At 32.5% G+C, this 14183-nt stretch overlaps 1 protein-coding gene across 1 annotated transcript; it reads left to right on the plus strand.

Moving 5' to 3' along the window:
* The first annotated feature begins 8469 nt into the window (after positions 1-8469).
* LOC145123516 (F-box protein At5g49610-like) lies at positions 8470-13472 on the plus strand. Its single transcript, XM_079058725.1, has 6 exons — positions 8470-8686; positions 9305-9465; positions 9744-9889; positions 11020-12213; positions 13061-13109; positions 13283-13472. The coding sequence occupies exons 4-5, from the start codon at positions 11064-11066 to the stop codon at positions 13072-13074; spliced, it is 1164 nt and encodes a 387-aa protein (XP_078914851.1). The 5' UTR covers positions 8470-8686; positions 9305-9465; positions 9744-9889; positions 11020-11063; the 3' UTR covers positions 13075-13109; positions 13283-13472.
* The last annotated feature ends 711 nt before the right edge of the window (positions 13473-14183 follow it).

Consider the following 14183-nt stretch of genomic DNA (forward strand, 5'->3'; position numbering starts at 1 on the left):
AAACTAATGCAATGAGCATTTATTAATTAAAATTAAACATAGGAGGTGCATCCAATACATACCTAATACATGAAAATAACCTAGTACACACATAATAAATAGAAATAGATATTAAATAAATGGGATATATTTCAAAATATTCCAAGGGGCTTCAAACTGGAATTCCAACCCGTCACTTAATGACTTGTATTCCTCCTTAGCAGCTTCCAAGATGACCTCCTCAGTAGCATTTAAACGGGTGTCGTCAATTTTGGTATAAAGATCGTTGAATAATAGAACTTCAGTTTTCATTTCATACCATCTTGCTAAGATGTCCAGTTCTTCACGATGGTTTGCTGTAGTCATTCGGTTTTCAGCGTTGAAGATATTGGTTAAACGAGTCCAAAACATTGGATTGTTCAACTTGCTGGTTTCGTACACATGAATATATGCACGTGTAAGAACCAAGTACTCCTCATTGCTCCATGGTATTGAATTCATTTTTAGTGAAACAAAGAGAGTAAATTTTCAAAAATAATATATAAATAAGTATAATATCGTTTAGTAAAATGTTTTTTAACTTAAAGTGAATTTATAGTAGTTTACACACAAAATCACAATCAAATCTTCTAATTTGTCTGCAATTCATAGTCCAACTTAACTGAAGAACGCAATGTACTAACTGAGAACACAAGAGATCATTGTTCGAATTGACAAGGCGTTGCATCGAATGACAACACAATACACTGCTACTTGAGTTGACAAGCCATTGCACCGGCAAAATAAGTACTCACTATAAATTGTTGTTGATATCCATTTTAATTGTATCACATTGCATTTTCACCTTGCATCTATGGACTCACCTGTACCACTTAGATGGAGCAACGAAGAGGAGGTCGCTTTGGTTCAAGCTTGGATTGTAACTGTAGATGAGGATTTTCCACCGGGTCCGCCACAAGTTCGCGCTGGATCATTTTGGTCTCGTGTATGTTATTTGTTTCACCATCAAATGGGGCGTACTCAATATCGAAGAAGAAGAGATGTCAAAGTGAAGTTTTTGGATTTGAAAAAAAAAGGTCAAGCATTTTCAACGTATTTATAACGAGCTGGATAATGAACATGCGAATATGGATGAAGACATTCTCATACAGGTGGTTATGAAACTATACCGTTTTGAATCAGATGGTAGGGAGTTTACCCATGGGGATGCATGTAATCTTTTAAAGAATGTCCCTCACTTTTAATATCAATGTTGGTTAAGTTGTTTGTTTTTCTTAGTTACGTTGCTTGTTTTTGTACGTTTGTTTTGTGAGTAGTTAATAAACGTCCCTTACTTTTAATGTATTTTGTTTCCTCAATGACAATTAAAAATGAATTAAGAAAACACGTCCATAATCAATTCATTAAAACATTAACCCATAACTAGTACATAGCAGGACATAAAATGCAACGTCGTACATAAATAACTAAAACATAATAGGACATAAAATGCAAACAGGGTACATGAATAACTAGTACATAATAGGACATAAAATGCAAACGGGGTACATGAATAACTACTTCTTTTTGGGAGGTAACATGACCACCCTTTCGTTTGGTATTTCCCAGTGCACATGTGATGGTATAGAATTCACTGGCTCAGATCCAAATGCAACTCGATACACGACAACAATGAACTTATAATCAACCATTTCGTGAATGGCTTCAGACGTGCGGGCTCTTAGAGATGCTATAGCGTGGCCACATGGAATACCGCTTTTTTGCCATTTCCCACAACTACATACCCTACGTTCAAATTTTACTTTCCTGGTGTCGAAATTGTCATCGACTTCAAATGTCTCCCCATACATATGTCTTGCCACCCAATTATAAGACTTATTCACACGCTTTTGAACCTTAATCTCAACATAAGGAGTCACCCCAACAGACAACCTCCCTGCAATATTTGTTAATTTTAAATTAATAATACAAGAAAAAACAAAATATAAGTATAAAGTTACCTGCAACTTTAGCCCGTTCAGCATACGTTGATTGTATCGACTTATTGATTAACTCAATTATCGTTGTTATAGGAAACTCACGTGTGGACGTGGATATAATTTTCACCATTTCTGGAATATCAATCGATTTAACATTGTAACATAGTTTTGGGAAAAATGCTCGTGCCCATTTTGAAATTGCTTTATTGTTAAGCCAGAAAATTGGACTCCTAGGCAAGGTGCAGAAAGGTGGTCTCTTACATACATTTTGCAACCTTTCCAAACACAAGTAAAAATCATGAACACTATATGCATTGCATGACTTCCAAAACAACGTTTCGACTTCTGTATCATTATGTCTGACAGAATCTCGTATTTTTCGAGCTATATCTTTAGGACAATATCCATGATACGAATCTGGGTAGACTCTATGAACAACAAAGTCTATTTTATCACATAGGTTGCTTATGAAACCAACCTTTGTATCCTCACCTAAACACTCTTTTAACTTCATCATGAACCATTCACATGATTCTTCACACTCTAAGGTTCCCAAACCAATTGCTAAGAGTAGGGGTTCATGGTTTCCATCCAAAGCCACCGCAAAGTACATTGTTGTCAAATAGTTGCCAAGTAGGGGTAAATAACCCACATATATTAACGATACCATGCACATAAGGAAGGTACGAATCTGCATAAAAAAACGAACACTTATTAGTGATAAGAAAAGAGTAAACGAGATACATTACCAAGAAATATTAATTAACTCAATAAAACAAATATTTTATACCACACAACCTAAAGCCACGAAACATAATTGAAAGAGGTTGGTATCCGTTTTCTTGATGGCTGTGAAGGTATTAGGATTTGTTCTTTGAAGATTATGCAAGAATATTGGTAGCTGAGAAAAGCTTCTTTCGGTGTGAGTACTCATTTTCACAAGCAATGAAAGTGTTTTACAATCATCACACGAATCCAATTATAATTATATACAAGTTGGTGCTTCTATGCAGTTCATACTTCATAGTTCAACTTTTTGAATTCATAGTCAAACATTACTGATCGATAAGACAAGACAATGTACTTGTCTACAGTTCATAGTTCAACTTTTTTAATTCATAGCCAAACCAGATGATTTCATAGTCAAACATCAGTGATCTACAAGACAACACATTGTACTTGTCTGCAGTTCATAGTTCAACTTTTTAAATTCATAGTCAAACCGGATGATTTCATAGTCAAACATCAGTAATCGACAAGACAACACATTGTACTTGTCTGCAGTTCATAGTTCAACTTTTTTAATTCATAGTCAAACCAGATGATTTCATAGTCAAACATCAGTGATCGACAAGACAACACATTGTACTTGTCTGCAGTTTATAGTTCAACCTTTTAAATTCATAGTCAAACTAGTTCATTTCATAGTCAAGCCTACTTGTCTGTAATAAAATTTCTTCTATAAATGGATGTAAAATCACTCCATGAAATTTATCTGTGAAAGTAAGTCATTTTTGATCGAATAAATCAGGCGAATGACATATTGCAATTGCGGAGGTGAACGTGTCATTAGGATATCGGGTACAGCTAAAACCCCAGGAAGATTATTTTACGCTTGCCCATATATGGTATCATGATCTTAAGTTCCTTGATATTTACACCCTCATATTTTAATGACAACTATTCTTATTGTCAATGTTTAAATATACAGGGACCAAAATGCAGGTTTATCAGTTGGGTTGATGAAGAGAAGGACCAATCGTCTATAGTAATAGCTAAAGTAGCTAACTCTAATAAGCACTTTCAATCAGAAAATAAGAAGTTAAAGACAACCTTGGTTTGTAGTTGGGTGTTGTTTTTGGCAATTATTTTTTACAAGTTGTAAGCTTATTAATATTATTTTGATAGTTTTGAAGTTGTTACGTCAATAAATTGTTGTATTTCTTGTTATGTTTAAAGTAGTGTAGTTGTAACGTTAAAACAAATGGTGGTGTCGTTGTTATGTTGTAACTATTGAAGTTATTAGTACGTCATTAAATTGTTGTAATTGTTGTTATGTTTAAACTTTTGTAGTTGTAACGTTAAAACTAAAATTAGACTAAGGGTTTACACGTTTGTAGTTGTAACATTAAACGCTTAATAATCAAATCCAACATTCAATTACACACACACACACACACACACACATATATATATATATATATATATATATATATATATATATATATATATATATATATAATCCAACTACATAGGACCAAGACTAGACCCCCAATAAATTTTTGCCATCCTTTGGCGAATCTCTAAAGTTGCGTTTCTTGGGTCAATAAGTTCACGTATTGGTTGACCTGAAACTAATTGTTCCATAAACATACAAACAAAAACAACGCAATCTCCTAACTGACTACTTTGTTGGGGAACATTTGTTTCCAAAATGAATTTCATATTCAATTGAATCCTTGGGATGTTCCTCCAGGCCCAATAGTTAATCTTGTCTAAATGATCTGCTACCCGAGCTTCAAATTTGGTAAAGGTTCCATCAGAGTTGAATTTTTCATAAGCCCCCTTACCGAGACTGTCATGAAGATGGACCTCCATTGACTCCAATCGTAGTTCCCCAAATAACAGTGATTAGGGAATGAATGAATCGGCATTAGGACCTATCCAAAGTTAAAAAAAAATATTTATCTTTACATACCACAATACAAAAACAAAACGACAATAACAAAATTAATTTGAAAAAATAAAATTCAGTTTACCGTATCCACATTCCACCAAACAACCATGAAGTTGGGGTATGTAGCAATACCAACGATAAACACCCTCCAATCGTAACCTTCCTCAACATGATGGCAAGCAAAAAAAATTTGGAGGCATTATTGTATACCGGTCGCTATCAATTCGTCTCTTCATCAGTAGTCTATACCAAATGGTCATGCTGCAAAACTTATGATACTTTTGTTATTAACTAATAAATAAAACACAATTACAATAATAAATTAAAAGATATTTTACCCCTGCGTCCAACCATCCGTCGTGTGTATGCCCAAACAACGCACTCCAAATATCTCTACCTAACACAAAATTGTACAAACGGTGCTGCACGTTATATGAATGAAATAAATATTTATGTATCACAACCTCACCGCCTGCTACATAAGGTTGCAAGCGCAACTCCGAGAATTCGTGAACAACAGCAAATGCTGGAGGACGAACGGGGCTTGTTGATTTGCTATCAACCTTCTTCTTTGGTCTTCTTTTTTGCTTCGGTGTCGTGTGCAACTAAAACAATATTGAAATGTTTAAATCTCTATCTTTCAAATAATTCACATAAAAATAAATTTCTATAATTACGATATAAGCTTTTAAATTGAACGAATAACTCGGTGTAAGGAGTACACATATACTTTGATGGATTTCGAGCCCTAGGTCTACATGGTGCAACTTCTTTGCCATCAAAACCACAATCATCATAATAATTTACATTTCCCGTAATTAATAATTCTTCCTCCGACACCTAAATTAATAAGAAATAATCTTTAATTAAAAAATGTATGGATCTACTATAAAACAAAAAAAATAAATGTAAGTATAACAACCTCTTTAGCTTCATTATCGTCAATATCAAACACATCATCATCGAATTTGTTCTACTACGACTCGCATTGTCTATCCTCTCCTCCAACTCCTACATTAAAATTAAGACATTATAATTATTAACGAAAGACACAGTTACATTAAACAATTAAAATCGTAATTGTAATATATATAATAACCTTGTCGTCTTCAATATCACAAAAAACATTTTCATTTGTTTTATTTTTATTCATCCCTTTATCTTCTACAACCTACATTTTCAGCTATATAATATTAACAAAAATTTTCAATTATGTAAACAAATTATATAAAAAATGTAGCGTGTAACTAACCGCTTCACCAAAATTTGTTTGGAATACTGCAGGGTCCTCAAAACTGATGTTCTTCCATATATCTTCATTATCCACTTCTTCTACAAACACCTCAGTAGGTTCTCGGTTCATAAACACTTGTTGCTCCGGTGCATGTAGCCGTTTCAACACCTCCTCTAACCTAGGTTTCCCACTACGTCCACCTCTACCGTGAGAGCGACCACTAGACGACATACTAGACACAGATTCGTCTTGTCTCCTAAAACGGTCACGTACTGGGGATGGAACTGAATTCCGTTCACCATATAGATACTCTTCCCATGACATATAATAAGAAGATGTCATCTCATCATCACTAGGTGATATTTTATTTCTTGGACGTTGTCCCTCCTAAAAAAATTTAACATATTATAAATGCATATATAAAGTGTAATAAGGAATTTTTTAAAATTAAAACAATTTTTATAAACCTTTGTCATTGAAAAAATTTTGTTCACATCAACCCATTTCAAATTTTTTGTGTCACTCCATCGTTTCATCCGAGACATGTCTCTGTTTTTTCTCAACACAAATCCACCACCACGAACAGTTGGAAGCATCTTATATATCAATATCTACAATTTTCACAATTATAGTAACTAACACAACAATAAAATGTTACAAATAATAATAAATTTTTATACCCTAAATGGCGCCGTAAATCCTGAAACGGAGTATTTAAATGTTTGACGAGGCTCCGGCAGTGAAAAATATTTATTTATCTTGTTCCACGTATCCTCAAGGTCGTCATAGGTAAAATCCCATAAATAGCTACCACAAGCAAAACTGCAAAAAAAAAAATTATAATATACATTAACATTAATAATATGAAACTTTCAAAGTAAACAAAAAATACATGTTTCACACATCCAAATTCTCAGCCAAAAAAAACCAGTCTTGTGGCACCCGATCGTTTATTTCTTTTCCCAAAAATCCTTCACACAAAATGTATATCAGACAGACTCTAACCGCATCATCGTCGCTAGCTTCTAAGAATGGACGATTTAAAATAAAACTTTTCAGGTCACCGATTTTCACCGAACTATTTGTATGGTTCGGAAATAGACGTTCACGCAATAAACATCTTTTTTCAGTACTAATTTTTTTTTCTGACACTTTTTTGCCAATCATTTTGGGATACTCGCCAAAATTAAACCTGATTATCAAACAAAACTCTTCCGGGCCATATACCATTTTCGTATCCTCCACTCTAAAATATAAACGTTTTATGCCATTTGAAGATAAAACAGCGTCCGACCGTATCTGATGAAGAAACATCTTGTGGAACAACAATATGTCCCCTTGTAAATGAGGGACGTCCAACAAATAACCAAATACAGTTTGTCTAAAAATATCGCGTCTAGCACCATCTAACACCTCAAATACTTCCCAGATGTTACATCCAGATCCTTTTAAGTTCACAATAGCTTTAACATTCAAATTATTATAATCATGCTGCAAAAAACAACAACATATTAGAAAAGTAAACAACTATTTCCTTTAAAAATATCTGGATATTAAATGGAATAAATAATGCAAAATAATCCAAAATTCAAATAATGCAAAAATAATCCAAAATTCAAATTACAAAATCCAAAATTCAATGCAAAAACCAACATTCAATAAATAAATTTAACATTTACGCTGAAAAAAAATAACATACTATAACAATTTTTAAACTTAAACGAAAAGTATATACAATTTTTCAACTTATATGACAAGTATACAATTTTCAAGTTATACGGAAAGTATACAATTTTGTAACCATTATTGTAACAAATTTTAAACTTAAACGACAAATACATACTATATACAATTTTTCAAGTTATACGACAAGTATACAGACGACCACTAACCAAACATATTGTAACCATTATTGTAACAATTTTTTTTAACTTTCAACTTAAAAAAATAACGTATTCTAACCATTTAACTAAATGTACAACAAGGCAATACACATTCTACGCAATCTATACTTGTACATTCATGCAACCACTAAGAAAATAGCATAAAAACTTCAAGGATACTAATAAACAATATTACACAATTAGCCAATAACAAAAAATATAGTTTCATTTTCTTTTACAAAAACTAATAGAATAAATAATAAATAAATATAAACATACACTAAATAAATGTTGATCAAAACATAAAATGAGTTAAAATCTTACCATATTTTCGGGATTGTTGAAGAAATCGTCCATTTTGTTGAAGAAATCGTCAAAAGAAATCGCAGAGAGAGAGCATCTTTCTAAAATGGAGAGTGAAAAATGAAGGAAAAAAAAACGTTTTTATACAAAAATCAGGTCAAAATCGCAGATGGACTTTTCCATCTGTGAATGTACAAGTGCCTAAAGCACATGTACATTCGCAGATGGAATGACAAAATCGCAGATGGACTCCATCTGCGATTTCAGTGGCTATATTTACAATTTCGATTATTTTCTGGCTATTTTACACAAGGTGATTAATGTATTTGGTTAAATTTGCAATTATCTGGTATAAATATTTTTTGCAAAAACTCTTTTTAATTCTTTATTTCTTTCTTCAGCTAAACACTTTGAGATAAGCAAATCCCAAACAAAACCTTTCGTGTAATCCTTGAACACGATCAATAGTGATGAATCTTCATCGCACAAACTTTCGGTTCTTAATCTTCTCCCATGGCGATCTGCCATGTTTTCATCTACAATTTCATGGATTCCTTTCACTGGATTGCTCTTGCTCCATGGAAATCAAAAGTTATTGTTTTTGTGGGAAGCTCGGGTTCCATAATTACAGGTAAATCATACTGTTGACCTATTTGTCTTTCTGAAATCCAACCAAGATTTCAAAAAGGTAGCTCACTATGTCAAGAATCGAGCATACTTTTCAAAATTAAAACTACCTTAAGGGAAAATCATTCATGCAACATGTACTTTATTAGCGACTGAATTGTGTGAGTAGCATAGTTTGAGTAAATCCGTGTGTGATTGTGTCAAATTGTCGAAATGAGATTTTAGAGAAGCTTCTGTTTATGGTTAGCCTCAATCGTTATCAATCATATACCTATGTTGACAATTAGGTAATTCTCCACTTATTTCAACAATTGGTTGTCTTGCATAAAACCTTAAAATCATATCACTTTGTACAAAAAGTTGATTGTTTTGATCCTAACTATTAGAATAATAATCAGTTTTACATAACACTCTAAACAGATAAGTTTAATCACATCCAAACATCTCCTAGGATTGAAAAACACTGACTTGCTTGTGTATGCTCAATCTGTTGATTGTCAAGTTTTCCAACTATGCACAACCATAGCAATTACCTTTTTAATCAGGAGATTTACTGGAACACAAAATGATTATCATTATTATCATTTTATCTTTTTATCTACATTAACTTCTTTTATTTCAGAGCATGGATGAGCTGATGGGCATACATTGGCTTCCATGTGGATTGATGCATGTATTCCAGTCACAAAGAAGTTTTTCAATACCAATTGCTTCCTTTGCATATTTGCAAAGATGCAGTTTCTATTCCTCAAGGGTCACTCCTAATGCCACATAGGAGATAATGTAAGCTTTTCCATTCCAAAGATATGATTTTTTTATTTGTGGGGGGTTATGTCTGACTATGTAAGAGGATAATAGCTCATTAAAATAGTTTGAACGGATTAGAGATGAATACCCTTTTCATTGGTCTTTTCATTCCATAAGTTTGACAAGTGAGGGTATGTATTTGGTAAGAATACACATAAAGAAAACGTGAACATTTAACTCAAGTACTCAACAAAAACAAGTCAAAGTACATAAATCCACGGCTTTTTCTGATTCGGTTATATAACTTTTTATAGAGATGTGGACACGTGGATTATGAAGCGGTGTGAAATTACTTTATGCATTCATGAAGCATTTATAAACACAGCTAAGGAAGCAAATGTGCTTAGTGATCTCCGCTTCTCTTAGGAATTAAGAGGAGAATAGCCGAATTCTTCATCGAGTAAGTGGTTTGATTCTTTGTTCTTAGGTTCTGATACTGATCTTGCTTTTTTAGTAGACAAGAGTTGATTGATATCTAACAATTGCACAAACTTTTTACTTGATTGAAATTGATGATGATCATGGGGTTAGCCAACTGTGATCACATATATTGTTCTTGAATCTGGAGTCATTTTTGGTTCTTGAATTAGAATCTTTGTATGCTTGATTAATTAATTTGCAGATCTATATACTTTTAAATTTGGGAATTTCTTGATTTGGAAAGAAATCGATGATGATCAGGTGGTTAATTTGGTTGAAATCGTTGTCATCGATGGAATTGAAAATTCATTTCCACATTGACAAATGCATGCGATTTTCGAACCCCTTATAAATTAAACACAAAAAAATTGCTTTTTTTGGGGGACATACATTGGTTTCTCAATGATAATTGCAGATTATGTATTATCATAGGGTTAAATGCATAATTATGCAATCTCTCTTCACTTTTTTTTACCAATTTACACAACAAAATGGTTTCTGACACGAATTATGCAACCATGTTTCGATTTTTTACCTGTTTATGCAACAAAATGGTTTTTGACACGAAATGCACTCATGTTTCAATTTGTTGCTAAAATTATGCACGCGTTAATTTTCATTGCAACCCATTGGTAAAAATTTGGTTACAAAAGGAAAGATTATTGCATAAATGGTAAAAAGACCATAAAAACAAATAATTCACTAAAAAAAAATAGAACAAGTCGAAGTAAACACAAGCTTATTATTTTAGTTTTTCAGTAAAAACTGTAAATACATGACAATTTGTCTTAGTTTTCAACATATTTAATCAATTTAACTTGTAGATAAATCATAAAAGTCATAAAACAACATCTTTTTGGATATTTTAGTTCGTTTAGCTTTTATATATAAAGAACCAGGCTGAACATATATAAACTAAACCTTCAGTTTTTCAAAACGGTTTGTTTTTTCCTTTATTTTTTTCAGCCGTTTTTTTTGCACACACCATGTCATGCATACAACTTCTCATAGTTGAAAGGAGTTCTATTATAAATTCATAACGTTATTTAGTTTTTCTACTCAAAATCATCAGCTTCAAATATAGTATTGATATGTATTCATTTATTGCAGATGAAATATTGGTAAAACTGTTGATAATCAATCCATTCTCTACAATGATTGAGCTATTCAATAAGCTAAAGCGACCTTTCAATGGTATTTGGGATGCTGTGGAGTCCAACAAGGTAACCTTTGAGTCCATATTACTCAGGCTTCCTGTGAAAAGCATATTAATCTTCAAATCCGTTTCAAAGCTCTGGTATAATCTAATGTCCAAAAAGTCTTTCATCTTATCACATAGACATTTCTCCAAACAAAACCCCAAATTTTTCGTCTTCTATGCTCCCGATGAAGACCTTGAAGACAACATACTTCATGAAATGCATCTAATGGAACCCAATGGGGCCTACACCGAATCCTACACAATTCCCATTTTTAAAACCTTACAATTACATCACCCGATTTTAATCGCTTCTTTCAATGGTCTAATATGCTTCATGAATGATATGACTCCATACGAATCATCATATGACATGGCATTACACATCTGCAACCCCGCCACCCGTGAAGTCCTAACCCTCCCGAGAAGCCACCTGTCATATGACATACCGATTTTCGGGGTCTTGTATTCGAACAATTTCCATATTTATAAAATCTTTAAGTTTTTTAGTGACCCTGTTGATCCCGAAAAGGGTTATGCACAATGTGAAGTGTACTCTTCAAAATCAGGAGAATGGAAACTAATCCCGCGTATCACTTTGCGTCCTTTAATAAATTTTACCCTTTCATTGGCATCGAATCATGTTTGTGTAAATGAAAAGTTATATTGGTTTGTCTCTCAAGATTTTGATGAGGGTTTTGAATATCCGACTTTGATACTTATGGTTGATATTGACGATAATTTCCATGAAATCGAGATTCCAAATGGTTCTGAAACCGCGTTCTTGATTGAGTTTTGGGGGAGGCTTTGTTTTGTGGATTGGACAAAGTCAAAGTTTTATATTTGGCTTTTTAATGAGATGAATGAAGGTTGGTATTTGTTGGAGATAGTGAAATTTCCTGTTGATTCGATGGAAGTTGCTTATTTTGACTCGGTGGCTGCATGTGAGGATGAAATATTGTTTGTTTATAAAGATGTTAAGGGTTTGAGACATGAGAAATTGTATGATGTGGGCCATAGTACATGGAAAGAATTCCATATAGCTGAGGATGATAAAGATAAAGCAATTGTTGTGTTTCCGTTCTTTGAAACTCTCCTTCCGTGTAGTAAGTATCATGGAAAAAATATGTTTATCTGTTTATTATTTATTATTTTATTCTACTTTCATTTATTCCTATTTTTGACATTATGCTTTGAAAAATATGCCTAAGTATAGTGTTGTAAGTTCAAATAAGAATAAACATCGGAAGTACAATGATATAATTGGGTGGGTTATTTTAAATGTGATATGCCTTAAGAAAAAGATTGAAAGTATACTATTGTAATAGAAGAAATGAAAGTAGGATGCTATAATAAACAAATAAATGGAAGTATGATGTTGTTTTTTGTTTATTATAACATAATACTTTCATATCTTTCTATTACAGCATTATAATTTGAAAAAATATACCTAATTATATGAATATCATTTAACTACAATACAATTCTTGTTGCTGTAATTAGGTAGAATTTTTCAAAGTATCATGTCTTAATATGAAAATATAAATGAAAAGTAGAATGATATAGTTGGGTATATTTTTAAAAGTACAATGCCTTAATAATAAAAGATTGAAACTACAAATTAGAATGCTATAACATGCAAGTAAATGAAAGTACAATGATGTGATGGAAAGAAATGAAAGTAGGATGCTATAATTAACAAATAAATAAAAGTATGTTGTTGTCTCTTGCTTTTAGCCCTATTTGTTTATTATAACATCCTACTTTTCCTTCTTTCTATCACAAGGTTACTTTATATAATTTAATGCAAGTAGAACGCCATAATACACAAATTAATGAAATCAAGACGTTCTTTCTCTCAATTAGCCCTTTTACTTGTAATCATGTATCACTAGAACGTGTTTTAAACAGTCTATATTTCAGTTCCTAACCTTTTCATTGGTACTTTTACAGAAAGTCACTGGTAATAAAGAGCAAAAAGGCAAATACTTGTTACAACATGGTAAGGTTTACTCTTTTATGAATTATGACCTTAACAAGTCATGAAAACATTATCAAAATGTTAAAAGACTCTTTACAAAGATTTTTCTTTCCGAATCCTTGCAAAATTAAGGTGTTTTGGTGCATTGGGTTGCTTTGTTAGACATGACATGACATAAGTTTTTCTGGTTGCAGATCTGCAGGTAGGAATATGCAACTGGGATCTGGTTCAGGTGTCTGAGTGGTGGTGGTTTTCTTAAAAAACTGTGTGTGAAGTGTGAACTGTAAACTCTGTTTCTGTTGTTTGGTTTGTTTGAACTTCTTTAACTGTGTGGTTTGTGAACTCTGTGTGTTTTGTGTGCTATAAACTTGAATTTGATAACTATCTGCTATCGTGTGGTTTGGTGTCGGTTTTTTCTGTTTGTTGAAGTGATGTCAACATGCTTAGCTTGACTGTAGAATTTTACACATACTCTTATGGTGCTGGGTCCTACTTTAGCAAAACTATTAAATCTTCATTGTGATGGCATATTAATAGCCAGTGGCGGACATTAGTGGAGCCCGGGGGGTCCCGAGCCACTGTTCTGATTTCGGCAATTAGTGTATTCTTTTTTCTATTAGGCGCAACGTCTTGAAATACGGATGCCACTATTAATTTAGATTTGTCAGAATTTTTTTTTGAATGTCACCACTACTCAAACTTTCTACGTCCGCCACTATTAATAGCTATTGTGGGGGCATATGTGTACGTTAGCCTGAGCCCATACATCTCTGCATATATTTGTGATTGTTTATCATAATGAACACAAATAATTATTCAAATCCATAATAACAATGCATTTATATTTTGTATATAATAATGGCATATATGCATTCTTTACCCATAATAACATCGTAATTACAAATTCATTATTTATAATAGCAAACTACTAAAAAATTTAGTTGATAACAAAAATATATAACAAATAAAGTATAATTATCCATATTAGCAACAAAATACAAATAGTTATTTGTAGATATTGTGGGTGAAACATGTACTTTCTTATTTGAATTCGTATGGTTTGTATATATTATTTTTAACTTTTTTTAAAATGAT

This window comes from Lactuca virosa, chromosome 7 (genome assembly GCF_052849685.1).
Source record: "Lactuca virosa cultivar CGN04683 chromosome 7, Lactuca_virosa_CGN04683_v6, whole genome shotgun sequence".
In the NCBI taxonomy this organism is placed as follows: Eukaryota; Viridiplantae; Streptophyta; class Magnoliopsida; order Asterales; family Asteraceae; genus Lactuca; species Lactuca virosa.

Excerpts from the sequence above, each read along its gene's own strand:
- LOC145123516 (XM_079058725.1), top strand. The coding sequence starts at position 11,064 with ATGATTGAGCTATTCAATAAGCTAAAGCGACCTTTCAATGGTATTTGG.